The sequence below is a fragment of the Mugil cephalus genome, chromosome 10 (genome assembly GCF_022458985.1).
Source record: "Mugil cephalus isolate CIBA_MC_2020 chromosome 10, CIBA_Mcephalus_1.1, whole genome shotgun sequence".
In the NCBI taxonomy this organism is placed as follows: Eukaryota; Metazoa; Chordata; class Actinopteri; order Mugiliformes; family Mugilidae; genus Mugil; species Mugil cephalus.
Window position 1 is genome coordinate 26,478,480 of NC_061779.1, and position 22,959 is coordinate 26,501,438.

The window sequence follows — 22,959 nt, forward strand, 5'->3', positions numbered from 1 at the left end:
GCCTCCAATGAATGTGCTTTGATAAAATCCGTTGGACAATGCAACACTCACACAGTGTCTAAACTGTGTCTCACGTACCAAGTCAAGCCTATACTTTGTTAGCCTTGAATGTTTTAGGGAAACAAGAAAAAACAAAAACAAACTATTTATACTAAGCACAGTGGTATTTTCATTGATATTGTAACCGCCAGTCAAAAAATGAATCATGCTATTAGACTAACGATTTGTGTTGTTTTGCTTAAAATGGTACATCGCACTTTGGTCTCTGCTTACACAGTTTGTGGTTGCAGATTTGACAGTGCCACAGATGTTTCCTTCAAAGCAATTACTAAGCAAAGACATTCCTTTCAGTTTAACTGACCTTCAAACTCTTTCCACCCTGGCAGTGGCTATGTCAGGACCAGGTGGCATCTGGCCCAAGCTTGGCACAGTCATTGAAGAGGCCATCAGGTTGTACTCGGACTAAATGGATAAAGCATTGTTGTGCCATTTATATTAATCAAATCTGGATTGCATTGAGGTTGATTTCCCTCTGTAAATTACAACCATGTTAGATGAAAGTGAGTTAAGTTGTTTGAGTCCAAACAGAACAACAGAGATGATTAAAACAAATCCATTCATTTCACAGTTAGCAAGAGCATCTGAAGCAGAAAGTGAGACATTAACCTCATCTGATTTCATCATGTTTTGAATTTTTTCTTACAAAAAATCTATTACTGGCACACACCGTATGGTAAAAGATTATTATTCCACTAATAAAACCTGGGCAGACCTCATTACTGTCTGTCCTCCTCAGCAGGCAGCTTCATGAATCCCCGCAACAGCAATGGAAGAAGATTTGATGATTGCCTTTTCTTAGTCACTTAGTCACTTGAGGTGAAATAGTATTCTTCCTTCCGGACACATAGTGGATATGACTGTAATTAGAGATGCACCGACACAGGCTGAGCATCAGTGTCGGCCAATATTTGTCTCATTAGTTACCATTACACTACTTGGAGCATGCAGAAAAAAACTGCCTGCAGACGATACCAAAGCAAAACAAATAACAGTGTTTCTTTGTTTGTTTTTAAAATGATTATTAACATATTTTATTTTCCCATTGATTTTAGATTTACACTTACTATATTTTTATTTTCACAAAAATATTTTTTATTGGGTAATGCAGGTACTGCAAAAAAACTTTCTGTTCTAGGTCAGGCTAAAACCAGTGAAATTATTTTGTTGGGCAAAGTAATACTGACGATTTCACTGAGAATTAGCTGAGGAATTTTTAAGTTATATTAAATGTCAAATGACATTAAAGGCTTTTTTAGTTTCATAAATTTGAATTGAATTTGTGCTGTAGGATGAAGAGAAGAAAGACTTAAAAACAATGTGTAATGTGTAAATAACAAAGAAAAAAAATCAGTCATTACCATGGCCAAATTGTTATGTTAAACATTGGTATTGGTATCGGCACAGAATTACACAACTGGTGCATCCCTAACTGGAATCAATGTTCAGTGTTCAGGAAGTAAGGAACATTAGGAAGGAATGTTTTTGAAGGGAATTTTCTCAACCAATGGTAAATGGTCTTGTGTTTCCGTAGCACTTTTCTACCTACTGGTACTGTAAGTGCTTTACAGTCACAGTGAGGCATCTACTTATTGCCTCATCAAACTCACTCTACCTACTGAGCCATAGACACCTACAGGTCACTGCAGGGATCTTCTGTGGGTAAGAGCTCTGATGTTTTCTTTGCAGAGGTTCCTGGAAGAAGGAATGAGCGCTTCTACGACTGCTGTAAGGAGCCGTACCCTGACGTGACCTTCACTGTGGTGATGCGGAGGAGGACACTCTACTACGGACTCAACCTCCTGATTCCCTGTGTCCTCATCTCCACCCTTGCTCTCCTTGTCTTCCTGTTGCCCGCTGACTCCGGAGAAAAGATCTCCCTGGGTGGGTGAGAGCTCAATTTTGTGTGTGTGACTGATTATTTTCTCACTAAGCCCAACGCAACGGTAAATTAAAGTATCCTTAAAGACTCCCACAGAAAGCACAGGAATAATTTTCATGTTGACATAACTTGACTGACTGAATGATTCAGGTATAAAGGGAAGTAATAGTGCCGCAAGGAGCAAAAGTGAGCCCGTTCTACACTCAAATCTCAAAATTAAAAATAACTCAAAACAATAATTCGTTACCATGAAATGTTTGAAAACAATACTTTTTGGCAAATGAGACATTAAGGATGAGGATTAAAATGTACTGCAGGTATAAAGAGGCTAGCATTAAAGGAGCTGTGTTTCTTTCTGGCAAGTACTGGTTGCTCCTCACTTATGACAGTCTCCACCATCTCTATTCGTCAGTCTGGGCTGGGAGGTATGGTGGCAAGGTGGTTGATTTGTCAGATTTGATTTGACTGATCAGAGCACAGTGTTCTCCAGTAATTCTGCTTGAGCTGGAACTGGGACTTCAGTGAAGGTGGAGGGAATCATGAAGTCAGTTTTGGAAAAGAACCTTCTGGTCCCTACCAGCTATAAATTAAATCCAACTTTCGTCTTTCATCCTGATTGGACTGAAAGAAAACAGCGGCATGCCAAACTGATTCAAGACTCTTAACCAAACAGGTTGAGTGCTGTAATCAAATCAAAGGGTTCTTCAGCTTAGTTTTAGTGCAGGCGTGCGCACATTTATATTACAGTTGTGTCATTTTTTAATGTTGACCTTTTTTTTCATTATCTCACACTGGCTTTCAGGGACGTTGCTATATTTTAAATATATGTTAAAATGTCTGATTTGCTGATTTAATGCTATCTGTGTGAATGTTTGAGTGTTTCTGTCAGTGAGTGGGTAGAAGTCATCGTGACTGTACCGGAGAGTTCCAATAGGTAGAAACGCTCTATATAAATCCTCTGACTGACCCCCAGTCCAATAAAACAATCAGTGTTCTGTGAGGAACTACTGGCAGTTATGGATGTGTTTCCAGATAATTCATTGTACCCTTTAGGAATTAACACTATTTGTCCTCTATACCTGTGCTCATGCCTCCTCTAAACTTCGTCTCAGCAGTTGTTCAGTGCTGTAGGACTCAATGACTGTTGTTTCTATTAAAACCAGGTATAAAATCAGTAAAACCAAGTAAAACCACAGTCTATTACAATAATTCAGTGAACCATGCATTAAAATCTTTGTAGAAATCAAATGGTGTGGTGTGATGACAGTATTTGAATAATTATGAGGCAGATACTGTAGCATCACGTGGTCACCCTAAATAAAAACACAACAAACCAAGCTTGAATGTGTCTGCAAGGGTGGATACACAACTTTTAAAGTTCTGTTCCTAAACTAAAGGTGTAAATACTTGCTTTCTATCTGCAGGCATTACAGTGTTGCTCTCTCTGACAGTCTTCATGCTGCTGGTAGCTGAGATTATGCCTGCGACCTCAGACTCTGTTCCTCTTATAGGTGAGCTTTTGACCCACCATCGAGTTCTCACACTGTCATCATCATATTAACATATGAGGAAGAATGTTCCCCTGGATTTTCATCATCATGGAATTGATGAACTCACTGTATAGTAAACAAACAAACAAAAAAAAGTACACGAAAACGATGGCAAATCAGTTAAATCTTATTAATCATGAAACAGAAATCACACACTGGAAATATTAAAGCAGTTAGGTTTCATTGGCCTTGAGATTATTTGTGGATTATCTGCACAGCTTCATCAAAGAAGACACCACGCTCACGTTACTGTATATCTTCTAAAGTGAACAAATGGCTTCTTCTTGACATAAATATGTATATTTTTGTATATTTCTATTTCTTTTGAGACTTTTTTGAGATTATTTTATATACTTCAGTGGCTCTGTGAATTGTGTTCTTTTGCCGTGATATCTCACTAAAAGTTCATTAAGAAACAAATGTGATAGACTTCCCAGCATGCATTTTGTGAGACTTCAAACACTGCGGAGAACCAAGATGGAAATGTCCTGTCTTTCATAAATCTTCAGTTAAGATTAGTTAGTTAATTCAGTCAGTTATGCAATCCATGCATTATAATTATACTGTAAATTGGGCTATTTTAAAATCATGTGCAAACAAAATATTGTTGTAGTCCTAAACAACCCAAGCTGAAGATTCTGAAGTCCTTGTAAGACTACAAATACTGAAAATAATGAAGATCATTAGTTGAATGTTTTTGTTTATTCAGTCTATGTGTGTTGTCTCAGCCATAAAAGGTGAACATCATTAACTGGCCTTTGACCTTCGTCTTGCAGCACAGTACTTTGCTACCACCATGGTGATTGTGGGTCTGTCGGTCATTGCTACAGTTCTGGTTCTGCAGTATCATCACCACGACCCTGACGGAGGAAACATGCCACAATGGGTCAGTCTTCAGCCTTCCTCCTCTTCTTTGTCTATAATTATGTACCATTATAATATCTCTGGGGGACGTCTGCCATGGCCTCTGCATTGTGCCAAGTCAGCTTTAATGAGCTCCAGGTATTTAATGAGGTCAGTTTAGAGGCTTTGAACAAGAGGTGTCAGTCTTCACTCTGAGAGCTTATTTATTTATTCTACAACAACTTGGAATTTAAAGTTGAGGACTCTACACATCTAGCCTGTCAGTGCATGCACACACACACAAACACACACAGACAAACTTTTGTATGCATATCTTTGTGAGGACATAATACATTCCTCGGCCCCTTACCTAACCCTGTCTATCATAAATAGGTGCCTAAGCACATCTGTCACACTTACCCTGACCATAACCTAATTTTAATATTAATCTTCATTAATCTTTCATAATAGCTTGTCCTTGAGAGGGTAACGGGCGATGTGAGGCATAAGTGCTGTACAGTGGTTTGAATCTCTGTCACACACAAGCACACACGTTTGTATGGCTCTTTTTGAGGACACTTATTGGTATGATACATTCCCTAGCCCCTTACCCTAAACTTAACTACCTCAAATAAAAGCCTAACCCTCAGCCTTACACTTACCATAACCATAACCCTAACATAATTGTAACTTTGCCCTAAAATTGAGTTTTAACCCTCAAACAGCCTCGTAAAGAAGTGAGGACCTGCCAAAATGTCCTCACTTTGCACAAATGTTTTCAACCTGATGGTGTAAAACTTAGACTGGTTCTTGGACAAGTACACACACACACACACACACACACACACACACACACACACACACACACACACACACACACACACACACAATCCCCTCTGGAAATCTGAGCAAGAGCAAAATACATTTCATTAAGGAGGACTCTAGTTTGAAGGTCAGAGCTCTTACTGTGTGTGTGTGTGTGTGTGTGTGTGTGTGTGTGTCAGGGTTAAATGTGCCGAGGTGACTGTCCTGTTCTGATGTGTGTTTTGAATGCGACAGCTCCTACTGAGGAAAAGGAGGGATGGGTTATGGTTGTTGAGCCGTGAAGGTGAAGCTGTGAGGCTGAAAGGACAAATCTGTCTCCTTCTATGTAGAGTGGAGTCCAGCAGCCACAGCATACTCATGTGGAGTTGACAGCAGATACTATGGCTAAAACATCCAACAACATGTTTTAAAGTCAGGCCCTAAGACCTGGCTTCTTTGTTGATCTTTTTAGCAACAATACACATTTCAACAATCATGCCAATCTTGAGGTTATTCATCCTTTAAAGCCTATGCTACTCTGTGGTGTTTGAAGAATAACGGAAAATGCAATTTAAATGTACATGGTCATGCTAAGATTTGACTAAGTTTAAAGACATGCAGTTGAGGGTATTTAATAACGCGTCATTCCAGTCTAACTTGTCAGCCAATGCAACCAAGGAAACATGAAAAAGTCAATTTAACATAATTGTAAAAAAAGGGAAGTGAGAGAAACTGAAGTCTGTGTGTACACCCTAAAGCGAATACAGGAAAGCAAAAGAGATGTCATAAGACATAGAAATAATAAAAAGAAACTTCAAATTAGGCATTGTTGAACATTAGAGAGCTAAACCCTCCCCCAGAGGAGGCACATAAGTGACTGATAGAAGCAGTGAAGTGTTAAAGGTCTGACGGATGTTCAGACTCTCAGACAGCCGACAGTTTGAGTTTGACAGCTAAATAATTAACGAATGACAGTGTGATAGTGTGAACTGAAATACTGGACTGTTAGAGAAGATTTCCTCTGAGAGCCAAGGCACCCCACATCCATTTTTATTCCTGCTCAATTTGATCTGCTTACCACTACAAACACACTCATAGCTCTCATCTACATGCACATGTGTTCTGTACAAACACAGGCCTGCTGAAATTCATTTTGATTTGTTTATCTTCACATCATTTTTTTATATTTTGTAAAGTCAGCCTCCTGATAAGGTATGTACTGAGAGTCTGACAGATATGGTGTACGATATATATTGTAGGTTACAGTATACGACGCAAAGATCAACAACTCCATATCTGAAGTGGTGCTCGAATTGTCGCCTGCAAGTGAAGAGAAAGTCCTTCCCCAGTTGAAAGGCGGGGGCAGGCCTCTGGGTCTTGCCATCAAAGTTACATGTAGCTGAAAAGCTTCCTTTCAGTGGGATCTGTGTACTCACATTTAGAGCCAGGATTGGCAGAGACAGCAGAACCGCTGCTTGTGTAGTTCAAAGTAGCCAGATGAGTCGGTCTGGACAGCTGACCCAGTTGCCATCTAGACAGCTTTGTGGCAAGGTGTTCCTGTTTGTCCAAATGGCAGGACAAGAGGGAGCTGACCCAGATCATCTCGGGGGAAGTGACTGACTGACTGGAAGTAAAATAAATGAAAAAGTACATTTTCCTGTATTGATCCCTCTTTGGGATTTTTTTGGTTTGTCTTTTTCTATATGCATACAGGAAAATATACTCTCACTGTAACTTTTAACTATCCTTGATCCCTGTCCTCTTCTCAGATCCGTGTGATTCTGTTGAACTGGTGCGCCTGGTTCCTGCGGATGCGGTGTCCTGGCAAAGCAAAGGTTCATTTGGCGTGTCACAATGCCTCCAAACATCAGCGTGGCAGCCTGTCCAGCCTGGAGCTCAGTGTCAGTCAGGGTTCGCTGCGTCATCACCCACAGGTAACCAGCGGAAACCTCCTCTACGTCGGCTTCCGGGGCGTGGAGGGACTGCACTATGGCTCTCCTTCTGAACCAGAGCTCCTTTGCTCACGGCTCTTGGGAGGCGGCGTTGGCAGCGAAGAGGACATGGTGAGAACGGGAGGCGGAGCTGGAGGAAGAGTAGGGGGGGCGGCTGGGGGCTCAACACTTGAGGCAGAGTTGAGCCAGATCCTTGAGGAGGTGAGATACATTGCAAGGCGTTTCCGGAACCAGGATGAGGAGGAGACGGTCTGCAGCGAGTGGAAGTTTGCGGCAGCAGTGATTGACCGGCTCTGTCTGGTGGCATTCTCCCTCTTCACTATCCTCTGCACCATCGGCATCCTGATGTCCGCTCCCAACTTTGTAGAGGCCATTTCAAAAGACTTCTTTAGCTGAGCGTAAAGAGAAGAAGTGACTGGTGACCGATGCACATGCTGTCTATATATTTTTGTTATTGTCAAGAAGTCTCCCCGTTATAGTCAACAATGATTCTGTTCCTAATCTCTCTGAGGCTCTTGACACACAAGTACAGTAGTTTAAGTAAGTTTTAGTCTGAGTCATAATGGATTCCAATGACCATGTGTTGATAGCTGGTTAAGCTATTAATCTCTGGATCCATTCAGACCTTGCATTAACATCCATCCTGGGCAATCCAATTGCAAGTGGCAAGCACAGGGGTCAATGCAACCAGGATGCATTGTGCTTGCATTTGACTGATCTGATCTGATCAGATCTGGGCCCTGGGGTATTTTGCCACATTCATTCAGAAAAAAACACAAAATCACTATCATAAATGATCACCAGAAAAGGTAAAAGCACTGTGACGGATGTCGGTTATTAGCAATGATGAGCCTAATAAGGATAATGAGCCTTATAAAATATTTTGTAATTATAGCAGTTAATTACCTAAATGGTAAGTACATCTAAACAAGAATTAACGAGAGTATACTGAGTGTGGTGTAACTATTTATCATGTTGATGTATCAGAAGTCTCTCTTACGCCCGTTCCCACAGTCACCAGTGTCTATATTTAACTTCTTTACCAGACTACAGTGCATGTTGAAACATCCAGGATTTAGTTAGAATCAGAGCTTTGTGCAAGTCTTGAAATAACTAACGTCATTACACAGATAATGAATAATAACTAACTAACAAAACTAAGCTCAGTTCTCAAGTGTTGGCTGGGGCACTGGTACTTAAAGGCTAGCTACTTGTCATTGGATTGTTAGGTGTTAATGTGAGATCTGAACAGGTGCTTATGTCACATACACGGCCACAAAGTTCCAGACCATGTACCTTTTGCAGTGATTCAGTTATGTTAGGCTAGCTATTGTTCTCCGTGATGAAGACTTTCTTATTCTTTAAACACAGCCAAAAAGGCAGACATACAAACAGGGGTTCAAATTTAAATCTGGTCCGAAGAATCTTGATCTGTTCCAAACAATCTATGGTATTGCACCCAATCAACAAACACTTGTTTTTGTGACTGTAGAGCTCTGTGAATTTAAAAGCTGAACCACTAAAACATCAGCTGTTTGTGACCTATTCTGTGGACTAATAGGTACTCACGTATACTTTTGCGTATACTTACTGTATGCCTCAGCAGTTTAAACTGTTGTCTGCTGTGTTTATACTGTCTGTACTAGGTATTGCTGTTTGTGATGCCCTTCTGGGCTCTCTCTTTCTCTGGGCCTGCTCTCATACCTACCTCCCTTTACTGCTTGTTTTGCTGCCCATACAATGATACACAATGCAGTTAAATAAACTACTTTTTGTATTCTAATGTTGTGTGCAGTCTCCTTTGTTGTTGCTATGCTTGAGCCAGTTGTAAGTAAGTATGAGAGATGATTGTCTTATCACAAACACAAAAGAAGAGAGGGGAGAGCTACTAAACAAAACCATATTCAGCCATTACGCTAAGCTAAGTATCACTTTTCATTTATGTATACTATTTATTTATGTGACAGCTGATGTTTTCACATGGTTCACTCATAGAAAGTGGATTTATCAGTTACTGTGTAAACAAACGGTGGTTCTGGTTCATACCAGAAGTTGCATCCATAATTCACACAAGGGCTCGTGGGGACTAGGAATAAGGTGGATACTTTCAGATGATTTTGTCCAGTGTCGGCACATAATCACTAATAGTTGTGGATGCCAGATGTTTTTGGAAAATGGCTCAGTACAGACTGAAACATGAGACAGGTTAGTTTTGCTATACAGAAGAAAAATGCTTGACAGTATAAGTCTCCTGTGACTGTTTTAGGTTAATACATTACTGTACTTGTGTTTAATATACTACTATTATGTCTTACAAATGTCTTTGATTTCAGTTCATGATAAATGATCTAAATCTTACAGGAAACTAAACTTCACATAAAAGTGTTAATACTCCAGTCATCAAGTTGAACACTGAAATGGATTCATCATAGAGTCTGAAAAATCATTCATACGTTTCATTGAACATCCATAAGCTTAGCCTGGCCTTAAATGTGTTGTGTTTCTTCCTAACCAGATTCTGTACCTGCACTTCCAGCACTTTGCACTTTACCACAGAACTGTTAGTGGAGCAGCATTAATATACAATCAAATAAGTAGTAGTTTTTCTCTCACAGCGGGAACTAATAGCTATAATTCCATCCAGTTCCACAGAAAGCTATGAATATGTGTCTGAAATTAGGATCAAATGGAAATATGCGTTTGCATCAGCATCTATGGAGCTATGTATCTTATGTACTATATACAGCGTGCCAGCATTATTTATTGGATACTATCTAAACATCTAAATTTTTGATCAGCACTGTGTGAGAACATTTTATATTATTCAGGAAATTATTCAGGAATGATTTTCTTCACTGGGTCATTTCACAACTTCTATTAAAGGCTATAAAGGGAAAGTTAAAACCACAAGGCTTATTTTGTTTAAATATTCTAAGGCCGCATTCACAGTGCAAATTTGAATTTATTGCTCACATCTGATGATTTTGTTATCCTGTTCACATTATTTTTTAAAAGGTGGCCAGTATCAGATTACAGCATGTACTGGTCATGGTCCTGTAATGGGCCAGATGTGCAAAAACTGTCATTTACGCATACATGATATCTTGTAAACAAAAAACTGACTTTTAACCAGACATAAACAGATAAGTGTATCATATCATATTTACAGTTTTTCTGTTTAATTCATTGGTTTCCCCAAATTAAAGTCGACGAAGTTGTGTTGCTGAATTATTATCATGTAACAGAGCATTTTAATAGCATCTGGGGCAAAAACACATTTGTCGTGACATTAGATGAACGGATGAGTTAGCTACCACCAGAGTTATAACATCATCTGTGTTTAAGGAGCTGTGGATGCCAAACCTGGATTAATCCAAGACTTGGCAGAGACACACCTGAACCAGAGAGACAGAGATTAATAAGACAAGACAGAGGAGCAGAGATAGCAGCGGAGAATCAGTAGATGTTCTGAGACCACTCTGATAAAAAGCAACTAAAAGCTGATTGGCTGTGAGTGAGTGTATGACTCTGTCAATATATACTGTCTGTCTTTGTGAATGGTGCATCATTTTCTCAGATTGCTCTCTGGAGAAACAACCTGCTTCCTCTCCCTTTTATATTGTTTTTTGTTTCTAATTTGGTCCAATGTGGAGCCTGAGGCATGATGTGACCCACGAGTGACGCATGGTTGCTAGAACATGATCATTTATACAGTATTTGTCTTCCTCTTTGAAAGGGACATCGGTGAGAAGTTAATGCCCACATCACAGACAGACTGGGATGCAATATATCTACTGGGTATCACCAGCTGCTCAGACTTCCGTATGACCCGAAGTCTGTTCTGGAACCAAGTTTCATGCCAAGCACAGAATATATACACACTGAAAGAGTAAAAACATCTGCAACAGTAAAAAACAGCCAAACACAGATAGTTTATAACAGAAAATACAGGAAAATGGTGAGGAGCACTTACTGTAAGATAATACATTCAACCTGTTTAAAGTCATGAAATGAAAAGGTTTCAGTTCTAGCATTTTATACAGCATCTCACGTCTCAAAGAAAACTAATAACATTTGAGTGATACAGCACTATCTGCACTATATACTATGAGTCATAAGGCAAAATACACTGTGCTCTGTGATGGATGGCTACACCTTAACCCTCAGACGTCAGTTGAATTTACTACCCTCTTGAGTCATTAAGAACAAAAATGTCCACAAAAAATGTCTAAAAGCTAAACTGATTAATGTTTTTTTTGTTTGTTTGTTTTTTTCTGCATAAATATCTTAAACCAAACCACTTCAACACTGTTGAGCATTTTTGATTCCAAATCAGTCTTTGGTATGAACAAGATCATATAATAGTGACTTTAATGCATTATTAGTTTTTATAAGTGTATTACTTAATTTTTTTTCACAATGTTTCTATGTGAAGAAGCTACTGTACACTGAATGGGATAAATAAAGTATCTATCTAATCTATCTAACTTAATCGAATCTAATCCAGAAGTGTTTCTAGTTACATCCAGCATGCTCACTCGTTAGAAGAGAAGGTAAATCCTGCCACATGGTGGTCAGACGATACCACTGCAGCTCATCTAATCTGTTCTGTGTGTTTGTGCCTGAATGTTGTAAGACTAACACGTGTGAACACAAGTGTCGGGTCTCCACACACCCTTTCAATTATCTACTAAGAAGCTGCTGAATGCCTTCATGTTGTTTCAGACGGGCCAGAGGCCACAGGTGGTGGCTGAGTTAGAGTGTGGCCATCATGCAGCCCCAGGAGAGAGTGTTTACACCTGTTTGTTAGAGACAGTGTTAAAACCTTTAAAAAAAAAAATTGTTATTTTACAATGGGGTTTGAAAAAATTTAACTTTAACTCCACATCGTCACATTTCAACAGTAATTTTAAAAGCAATTCAATTAAATTGTTGAATGGCCAGAGAATAAAGATAAATTTCATTTTTGAAATTTCCGTGAGATAAGCAGAAATCTGTCCGCAACAGAGGTTGCTGTCTGAAGGTCAGAAAGTGAAACATTACAATCAGTAATCAACCTTCATCATCTGGGATTCAGCTCTGTGACACCATTGCTCTTCCAACCGTGAACCTATTGCATGGAATTGAACCGCTCTAGCTCCTGAGCTACTGGCACCCAAAGTATAGTAGATTCATCAAATCTGCCACAGGTGAGTTTCACAGGAGCCTGTGTTTCAGCTTTGTGTTTTAGACAAACAGTGTAGAGAGGTCAAGACCCTACTGGGGTTCAGCTTGTGGCCTTCATCTGGGTCATGAATCTGAAGTGCGTAATAAAGTTGTTCCATACACTACAAGTGCTGCTGGAGTCTTGACCTTTCTACAATTTCCTTTCCTCTTCCTCCACCCTCACCTTGGTAAAAGGTGAAGTCGTGCCAGAAATACATTTTTTTCTTTAGATATACGACTTGGATGATTGACAGTCTTTAGAGCTTTAAATATTTCAGCACAGACAAAAAGAATGGTTTGATATAGACTAGATATGAGAAAAAGGACCTTTATTTCTGCTCTCTTTTGAGATGACAGGCAAATAATGGGAAACCTAAGCTCGTCTGTGTCAGATTACATCTTCTCACCTATCTTTCTGACGTCACCCTCATCTCTCTCTTTCTTCTCCTCTCACTCGGGACATTTCTGTGTCTCTCCGTGGATATCAGGATGGGCAGCGGGGCGTCTGTCAGCGAGGAACCCCGCAAGCCGGAGGCCACGGAAGTTGAGCCTGAAGCCGCAAGACCCTCCACACCCGCAGGATGGAGCAATGAGACCCTGCAGGTATGGATGTCCTAAATGTTCCGTCATTAACTGTACAGATGGGGCAGAGTTAAATAGAGTCTGGGTTGGAGACCAGTCCTTCTCTTTCAAACACTGTACCTGTGTCTGTTTGCAGGCAGATGAAAAGGTCGCGAACCCTGACAGCCACGCTGTGGACGTGCAGTCTCTGAAGAGCGAGGAGAGCAACACACATAACAAAGAAGAGGAAGAAGAAGAAGAAGAAGAAGAAGAAACAGAACAAGTGGCTCAGAATCCGCTTGTGACTGTGAGCAGTATCTATCATATCCGATATGCGGTGGTCTATTATAACTTTGGCAACCTTTTATATAAATTCCAACTATTTGTCTTACAAATGGCTTTAACAGGAGACGGTGCCAGAGGGTGAAGAAGTGTCTCTTGATTTTGAGAGCTTCCTCCACAACAACGGGACGCTCTACAGCTGCTTCAGTCACCATGGGAACAGAGTTTATGTGGATGAGTCACAGGTAGGAACCAGTGCCCCCCTTTTCGCACACAATATACAGTATTATTTTCAATATTACACTTTTAAATTGATATGAAACATTATTTTAAATTTGTGCTGTACCATTAACAACCAAGATTACTGCAACACAGGATAACAGTTATGTATCACCCAATAATAGTATAATTATGATATTGAGACAAGGGTCCTTTAAATGTATCAGCACCCAATGCTACATACGAGTCTAAATTCATGGTGATACATACACAATTTAAATCAAGCAAGAGTTAACTTTAAAGACAAACCTTAATTCTAGGAAATGTGATTTTAGTCATTTACTTTATGTTTTGACAATTGTAGGCATCTGATGGAGGTCAGAGTTCACCTATCTTTTTTTTCTTCAGAGTTTTCTATGTATAATCTGGTTTATTTCACATGTGTGACACCCAACTGTTCTGCCTTTGCCAGAAGCTGCAGCCATTTCCAAAAGAGTGGTACAGTCAAGGACACTTCATCACCACCAACAATGAGGTCTGTCTGCTGACAATTAGGTTCATTACAAATTCAATATAGACTGTTCAGCCTACAGTCTATCTGCAGTCCAATTTTTTGAACACACCCTACATGAATCCATAAAGATCAATTGAAAAATCTGAAAGTGTGGAGGAAGAAGCGTGAACAGGCAGTCATCATATTTTACCAGAACCACTTGGATTAGGTGCAACTTGTTGTTGTTGTTTCCTTCAGGGCTCCAATCAACCACAGACTCCAGCTAACAGTCAGTCAGTAGTCAGGGAGGATGACCGCACCGGAAGCATCTACATCCAGGGCAAAGGAACCGTCATGACCTACATGTTTGAGGTAAAGCAGGATTTAGGATAGATAAGCCAAAGACAAAGCTCAGAGTCTACACACAGCATGAATGGCAGCAGGAAATTGGCTTGCTGTGCACCCTGTAGTTATTGACGGTTTTCAATAAGAACTACAAATGCCAACCTTTTTGAAAGGAAATAAGCTTAGTCTGAATAGCTGATATATAGTAGCGCTGCATTATATTTTAGCTCCAGTTATTTAGAAGGATTTCAATTCATCCTCTGTTTTGGTGTTTTGCAGGAAAGGGTGAATATATGCAGGTTCTGGGATCCTCAGTCTGGTATCTGGCTGCTGTTGCCTCTGCAGTGGGAGATGAATGTAGAGTTTGTCAAAGCTCGAGTCCAGCAAGTCATGGTGAGGAAGATTCTGGTAGTGCTCAGTGTGGTAAAACAATGGATAATGACATCAAACCAAAAAACACTCAAATGAGTTCCTCTGTTGCATTCCAACAATTCTAAAAGTTGAAAACATATTGGAAAAAGTGTGCACACTTTTAGTTTCTCATGTTGTTGATATGACTTTTAAACCAACATAGAGAGCAAATTAGATAAACTGAGTTAAAAGCAGTAGAAAAAGAATTTTCACATTTGTTTTATGTTCCAGTCAACCCTGCCAGGCCTGGTGGACCAGAAAGAGATTGTGGCAGCTCTCAGACAGTGCAACTATGACCCCGAAGAGGTCAGCTCTGTCTACCTCACCATGTTTGGACAAATCCTACTGCACGCTCCTCCAAGTGGAGATCAGAACTATGCCGACCTCAACTCTTTCAGGTCAGCAGTATAATTAAAACATTTAAACATCAGGAATGTCGTCAGGAATTCTATCGACAAAGAGATTCATAGAAGGCAGTTCTGATGTTCCCAACACAAGAAGGACAATGACAATGGTGTAGTGTAGCAGCCCCTTGAGTAAATCTCTGACCCAGTTCTCCACTTCAGAATATATTTAGTTTTCAACTATCATTTGACCAAAATGTTTGTATTTGTATGTTCACCTATCATATGTTATATTAGCATGGAATATTAATGGTTACACTCATCTGGCATAACATTATGACCACCTTCCTAATATTGTGGGGTTTGTGTCTCCAAAACAGTTGTGACTCATCAGAGAATGGACAGTTGTGGAATGTTAGAATGTTAGTGGGGGTCTTTGGGTCCTATGGATTGGGGGAGGGACCTCTGTGGATCATCCCACAGATACTTGGTCAACTTTGTTGAGTTGATCAAGTATTTTCATGAAGCTTTTTTTTTTTTTTTTTGTATGTGTCTGTGTCAGGCTGCATCCTGGGGGCTTGGGATATCTGGTGGCATCAAGGATTGTCATTACTATGGGTGGGGGAGTCTGGTCTAGTCTAGGTGGGTGCTACGTGTCTAAGTAACATCCACACTGATGTCATGTACAAGTTTCCCAGCAGAACATTGAATTTTCACAATGTTACTTCTCTGGTCAGTGGTCATGATGTTAGGCCTGATCAGTGTATATAGGTAGAACTTTTACAGTATGATTCTTCACTCTATCGTAGGGGTCTTTAACGTTTTTATGACCAAGTATACTATACTTATACTAAATTCAGCCTATTATTATTATTATCATTTTGCATTCAGTATTAATCTATCCCTGAACACTTTACTAAAATACATTGGATTCATGTTAATGTGTATTTATAGAAATTTAAATTTGTGGGGAGAAATTAAAAAAAAAAACACATAAAAGATGTCTAATCAACCAAAGATTTTGTGAGCCCCCTGCAGTACCTCCGTGGACCCCGTAGGAGTCGTGGACCATCTGTTGAAGACCTATGCTCTATGTTGCTAGTGAAACATTCTATTGAAATATGCCAAATTATCCTGATCAGTTAATCCTGACTGAATTGTTTTTTTTTTTAGCTACTTTCCAGTTCTGTTTCCGGTCTCAGTCAGTAATTGTGTTTCAAAAAAGTAATTTCTATTTTCAGTTGTTTCATGTGTAGTATTTGGTATTTGTCACTCATCATTAGCTATATATCATTTTAAAGCAAGGGCTGCTCTTACAAAGTGATCATTAAGGCTTCAACCCAACAGGGCCTTGTTGGAAAGGGACCGGGTCATTGAGGAGTTGAGGTTGAATCTCCAGACCAAGGAGAAGGAGGTGTATAATCTCTTCCAGAGGAACAGCCACTTGGCGAGGGAGGTCCGATACCTAACTGATGTTGTTCAGCACCTGAACCAGAAGCTGGCCGAGCTAGAGGCCGACCAGCAGCAGTCAAGAGAGAGGATTCGATCCCTCCTGAACCGCCGAGCTCCTGCTGTCCCACCTGCTAAACCTATCACCAAGCCAGCTGTGGACCCCAACCAACTCCGTCAAGTGAGCCAGCTGACCCGTGAGCTAAACATCTCAAACAAGCATCTTCGGTCCACGGTTCACCAAGCACTGGGTGATATGAAGAATCAGATGGAGGAGCTGAAAGGCACCATGGGGAAGTTGGACCAAGTGGAGCAGGAGGCAGTCAGAGAGGTGGAGGAACTGCGGTCCCTCTATAGGAAGGAGGCCGTGGAGAGGAAGAGTCTTTACAACAAGGTGCTGGAGTTGCAGGGAAACATCCGGGTGTTCTGCCGCTGCAGGAAGAGCTCAGCTTCCAGCTCTCTAGAGAAAACAGATGACCAGGAGGTGGTAGTTGTCCAGAAGGGAAGTAGAAAAAAGTTCCAGTTTGACAAAGTCTATCCTCCCAGCAGCACACAGGTAATGGCTTACATCACCGTCTTAAAACCTTTTGAACACGCAGAGTCATGTTATGCAGCTAAGCTTGGGTTAAAAACACTGAACTCCCTCATGATTATTTTCAAAAGAGCACGCCAAATATGTTGAATACAAGATCAGATATTTCATATTTATGTCATTTGTACAGACAATGTACTATCATCCAATCAATCAACTTCTTATATGCCACCTGTTTAAGAAGAAGACATTTTCAGTCAAGGTCTTATGCTGCCAGAAAGCTAGCTCAGAACACTGATGGTGTAGAACTTGAGCCAGTCAGTAAACTACTTTGATTCACACGGAAATATGACAGAACAGAGCTGACCTTTTCTTTGGTGTGACGTTGTCTTTTGTAGTTCTAAGTAAAATATCTCAACAACAGTTTGATGGACTGCTCTGACATTTCAGTTCTCACAATGAAATAACTCAACTTCTGCCTTTTCGTGTAACAATCCAGGAAAATTTTGAATTGTTTTTCTTTTCTTTATTTTTTTTTACATGTCACATTGCTGTGTTTATGTACAGTCTCAGAGAGCGGTGAGCCTGGCTGTGAATCTTAGTCTTGTTGATTTAAACATCTGAGGATGAGCTTGTTGCATGTATTGCATAGCAACATAACACATACTGTAAAATATCACAGCAATGTTGTTCATCGCCCTGTAGGGAAGGCCAGCAGTAAATCATAATGAGCTCATGGCCTTAACAAGCTCTAACATTTAATGAGGGCTGGGCTCTAAGGAGCTCTTGGTGTTCACAGCCTCCTATTTATTAAAACACTACATAAAAAGGATAACAGGATGTCTCTTTATTTTTAAGATTTGTTCCGCTGGGACTGGGGATCTTGTTCAAAACTAAACACCTTGTACTCTATAAGTGTACACAGAATCAACATATAGAATCCCACATCCATCCTTGAGTATTTCACCAGGTGGTAGACATGTTTTATCTTCACTTCCAGCAGTCTAAATCTTCTTCCTTCACACTGTGCTTCTTTTTGTTTTCTAGCCAATATCCTTTATGACTTTACTCCTTCCTCTCTGTAGGAGGACGTGTTTGCCGGAACTCTTCCAGTGATAACTTCTTGTGTGGACGGATATAACGTCTGCATACTGGCCTATGGACAAACAGGCTCAGGGAAGACATACACAATGATGGGCACCAAAGAAAACCCTGGAGTTAACACAAGGTCAGTTTCTAAAAACTGATACGGCTTTGTTGTGTTTGCCAAAGTGAAGGGCAGTGTGAATTATAATCAAACCTGTAGCTGGAGCTTGACCACTGTGTTGAAGTGGCATTCAAAATGTGTCACTGCTTCTCTTCCCAAACTTGCACCACAGTGTGAAATAGTATGCTTTTTTCTTTTAACAAAGCCCATATTTCTAGGTCTCTAGGAGCTATCAAAGACTCCCAGAGCAGCTGGGAGTTGTTTCAGCAGTAGTTCAGCCTAAATTAGTTTTGGGCGTATCTGGATTGATTGACTGCCTGACTGATTTCAGAAAGCATGGATACCAAAAATAAAATACTTTTTTTTTTGCCAATTGAATCAGCACAACATTTGGAGCTGGTTTGGAAAACAAATTGAGGTGATTACTGGGAAACAGAATAGAAGGGAGGAGAATAGGAGAGGAAAGCAACAGAATGAAGCAGATAAATGCATACATGCAGTACAAAGACATAATGTCAGCTTAATTAGCTGATACAGGTGGATGATATATGCAAACGTGATATTGGACAAAAACAATGGATAGAGCCAGCATTCAAAGTATTAATTATAGAACCGGTTAGTGGGTAGACAATGTGATTTACTTAACTTTACAAAAAGCACAAAGGCAGAAAACTATATCAATAATGTCATAAATATCAGAGGAGTAGGCTGGTATACATTATGAATGTAGGAATGGACAACTGTAAGCCACAAACACGGGACAGGAAGTTGTTGGCAGGACTAGAGACCATAAATCTAATATTAAAGTTGGGTTTAAGGATGTATCTGCCTCTCAAACCCATACTGGATGCTTGTTTCACAGGACATGAATTCATCAGCCAAAGTCTCTGCCTCCCAATCTAATTTCAGAGAATAAATGGACCAAAACTAAGCTTGCATTCTCAAAGCAAATATCTTAGATAATATGGAAGAAGAGTGCGAGTCGTTAATAACCTCATTTGTAGGGGGAAGGATTTTAACTTCTCTTCTGGATAACACAGCGAGCAACTAAAGAGAAGCTAAGATTGGAGAAACATCATCTCTCGTTCAAATTCCTGTGTCGCTGCAGCCTTTTAGGTCAGCTGGAGGGTGATCTAAGTTATTGGAACATGGTGAAATTGAGAAATACTGTTGTCCAGCCTAGAAACAACAAATGTACCAACTTGTTTTTTAACAAGTTGGTCCAAATGAAAGTACAGGGTTGCTGAACAGAAGTAGGGTAGTTGAATTAAATTTCCGGCAAGGGCTTCCATGAAATATGAGATGGAGATCCTGAATACCATTCAAGACAGTTTTTTGTTTGGTTTACTTTAACCAAAGTAAAGAATTAAGTATGAAAAAGCTTAAGTAGTGTGTATACTTTCTGAAGCAACTGTATGGTCACAGGCTTTCAAATTTCAAACACAGTACTCTGGGGAGTCCAGAAAGATCTAAAATCTGCAAAGGCTCAAGTTTTTATTGACTAAAATCTCTCTGTAGTAACTTATCTGTCTGCCAGGAACAGGAGTTGCTGTCAAGGGCCAAATGAGACTAAATACATGTCATTATGTAACGTGTCGCCTGACAACTGCTCATCAATACGTGATGTGGAGAAGCAACACCTCAACACTGACTCAGTTTACAGTGAGGCTCAGTTTCCTGTCAGAGAGGAGGCAAACAATATCCAGTCATCAGGGTCTTCAGTTACCTCCATTATTGGTAATGGTGAAAGGTGCCACGGACTGGCAGTAACATCCGTTTGTTTTTCTCAGGTCTATACGAGAATTACTACGCATTTGTGCAGAAAAAGAGAAGGTGTCTTACACTCTGAAGGTACGACTGTTGATTTAGTAACAGAGCCCTGGAAACTAAGTTTAGTTGAACCACCATTTTGTGGGAGATCATGGCCCTCTCATAACTAAACTTTCTTTTTATACCAGTTAAGCCAAGACTATGCTTTTGCAGTTAAAAGCAGAGCACTTGTATTCATGTCTATGTAATACATGTATTAAATGTATGTAAATGTGCTTATTTTCAGATTTCCATGTTAGAGATTTATAATGAAACTTTGAATGACCTACTGGCCAAAAGCCCCAGTGCTTCTCTGGACATCAGAGTTCAGGGAAAGTCAGTGTCTGTACCGGGACTGACTCAAGTCGAGGTCCAGACTGAGGCTGACATCCTGGCCGTCATGGAGATGGGTGAAAAAAACAGAAAGATAGCCTCAACCAAGATGAACATACAGAGGTTTTACAGATATACTTGAAATAAAATGTTTTTCATATTTAATTGAATTGATCAACTCGCCTGCTCCTCCAACGTAATAATTCTCTTTTGCAGCTCTCGCTCTCACCTGATGGTGGTGCTGGAGGTTGAGGGCTCAGATGAGGTGTCTGGGCTCACGTCTCGCGGTACACTGACCTTGTGCGACCTCGCTGGATCCGAGCGCATCTCTAAGACAGACGCTGAAGGTCAGAGGCTGGTGGAAGCGGCTGCTATAAACAAATCACTGACAGCACTGGGACAGGTACAAAAGCACATGACACTCATCCATAGGGACTAATGTTATAGGTCCTGTCCTGGTTCATTTTGTTTTCCACCACCTAGCATTCTCAGGCTTTCATAAAATTACGACTGCTGGTGGAGCAGTAATGGCGTTTCATGTTTTGTTACCATTAATCAAGGTTTAGGGAAGGCGTGGAGCAGATGGTAGAGCAGGCTGATTATCTAGCATGGTTGGCACTTCAGTCTGTCCTCATGCTGAAGTCTCCTTGGACAAGACACTGAACCCTGTGCTTTTTCTTCAGGTATTTGGGGCTCTGAAGAGTAATGCCCTCCACGTCCCATTCAGGAACTCTAAACTCACACACCTCCTGCAGCCCTGCCTCAGCGGAGACTCCAAGGTGAACTTATCCTGTGTTTAAATGAGCTTTCCTTTCCACAGAGGAATCTTAAAGCAGAGCTGGAAACTGCTTAAATAATTAAGAATATTTTAATAAAAATAATAAGTTCATTTGCCCAACTTCACTATACTGCAATCTAGTTTCTGGCATCTACAGCCCTTCTTGTTATGGCATCATTATCTTATGGTGTCCATGGTGTGATTGGTACTTGCAACCTCATCCTAATCATACGCTTCATGAAAGTAAAAAGCATTCAGTGGGGTGTACCTAGCCGAGATCCCTTGTTTGGGAACCATGTTTCACTGTTGTGCTCCAGAGCCACCAGACTGTTAATAACCTCTCCTCGGGCCTCTTAAGGTGGCAAGGAATCAAGGGAACTGAGAACTCGGGCAGATGAGAAAAAGCAAGTAGTGAACTGCAATGCATTCTCCCTTGAGGCAAACACACTTCCACTTCCCCCTCTTGAACTTTTCCCCATAGCAACTGAAATAACAAGGGACATTTGTGATTCTGCTGCACAGCTACACACCTTCAGAATGTATAGTACTCTGATGGAGAGCAGGTGTTCATGCTGTGACATAAAGAGTGACTTTGAGGAAGATTATATTTTTAGGGAACTGTCGGTCCTGAAAAAGGATGTTTTTCCCTTGTTCAGCAGGAAAAAAACAACAACGTACCGCTCCTGTTATATTCCTGATGCTGACACTGTTTAGAGTCAGCTGAGCTGGAACATTTTGGCCCAACCCAGCACCAGCTGCTAACTGGGACAGTGCAGAGCTTATTCTGCCAAACACGATGTTGTATTGAGGGTGGACTATGAGAAGGAACCTGAACAAGTGCAAACAGAGGCATAGCAGCAGGATGTGTACAGTCCTGCCGGCTCAGCTGCTCTGCACAGATGAACTTTGGCTCTACAGGATGACCCAAATAACCCATGGGGGAATATAGGGACACGCAACTACTCTCATCTGATTTAAGACACATGGAAACAAATAATCTTTCACCAGATCATCATCTCCACACCAGGGAACTCATATGTTCTTCTTGAGAATGAAAGACAAAGGAAAGCCTCATACCAGGGAGGTCTGACTCTATAAGTTGGACACTGCTGGACTTTAGTCACTTTCCTTCTTACTTTCTTCAGATTTTTTTTTTTTTTACTTTGAAGAGGCCTTTCCAGAAGCACATGAGCAGAGGTGTAAACCTGATAGCAACAGCTCTTAAAGCTGTGACGCACCCAACCAAGTCATTCATCGGCCAGATTCAGGCTGCTGCTGAGCGTCCATGACTCAGTTTTAGTGATGTATTCCGCACTTTAGCCACCAGTCTGGCCCTTATTAGCGACTTTTCTACACAGTAAGCATGGTGATTCCAAAGTAAACTTTACTGACTTTGGGCTATAAGCATAAGCTGTTGATACAGTAATTTGAGCATTACAGTGACCAAGTTAAAGCTACAGTAAGAACCGCAGACACACTATAAATACTAACCTTTTTCAATAATAAAAAATGCTGTTCAGTGATTTTGTTTGAATGAGTAGCATGAATGAATTCAGTTCTTAGATGTATTTTCACAGTGGATGACTAAATCCATACCCTAACAACACTAATCACCTATAATTCAATGTGTACATAGCATCCTTTAGCTGTTACAAATGTAACCAGTGACCCGTTCTTCACTGAGCTTTGTGTCCTCTTGTTTCTCTGCAGTGCTGTGTGTTTGTGAACGTGAGCCCTGATATTAAGGATGTGGTGGAAACTCTGAGCACACTGCAGTTCGGTTCCACCATACGACAGGTTTCACTCGGCAAGGCAACACAGAACATCGTGCCAGCTAAGACCAAGACTGTCAAGCAGAACTGAAGCTCAGTCAGGTTCCAGTAACAACACTTAATTTACAAAG

The 22,959-nt window shown here is 40.5% G+C and overlaps 2 protein-coding genes and 1 long non-coding RNA gene across 3 annotated transcripts in view; all 3 read left to right on the forward strand.

Annotated features, from left to right (window-relative positions):
* LOC125015020 (neuronal acetylcholine receptor subunit alpha-7) overlaps nt 1–8,871 on the forward strand; it is a 36,631-nt gene extending 27,760 nt beyond the window's left edge. Inside the window, exons 7-10 of the mRNA XM_047596643.1 lie at nt 1,747–1,941; nt 3,364–3,450; nt 4,266–4,375; nt 6,906–8,871. Coding sequence (XP_047452599.1) covers nt 1,747–1,941; nt 3,364–3,450; nt 4,266–4,375; nt 6,906–7,484 — 971 coding nt within the window. The 3' untranslated portion in view covers nt 7,485–8,871. The remainder of the gene's footprint in view (nt 1–1,746; nt 1,942–3,363; nt 3,451–4,265; nt 4,376–6,905) is intronic.
* A 3,915-nt stretch (nt 8,872–12,786) lies between these two features.
* On the forward strand, nt 12,787–13,375 carry LOC125014515. Its single transcript, XR_007113517.1, has 3 exons — nt 12,787–12,896; nt 13,012–13,161; nt 13,262–13,375. It is a non-coding gene; the product is annotated as an uncharacterized LOC125014515 (long non-coding RNA).
* A 351-nt stretch (nt 13,376–13,726) lies between these two features.
* Nucleotides 13,727–22,919, forward strand: LOC125014652 (kinesin-like protein KIN-14E). Its single transcript, XM_047595900.1, has 12 exons — nt 13,727–13,732; nt 13,828–13,890; nt 14,107–14,220; nt 14,473–14,586; nt 14,836–15,002; nt 16,296–16,953; nt 18,015–18,157; nt 19,927–19,987; nt 20,193–20,401; nt 20,495–20,681; nt 20,962–21,057; nt 22,767–22,919. Exons 1-12 carry the CDS (start codon nt 13,727–13,729, stop codon nt 22,917–22,919), a joined length of 1,971 nt encoding a protein of 656 aa, XP_047451856.1.
* Nucleotides 22,920–22,959: the final 40 nt, after the last annotated feature.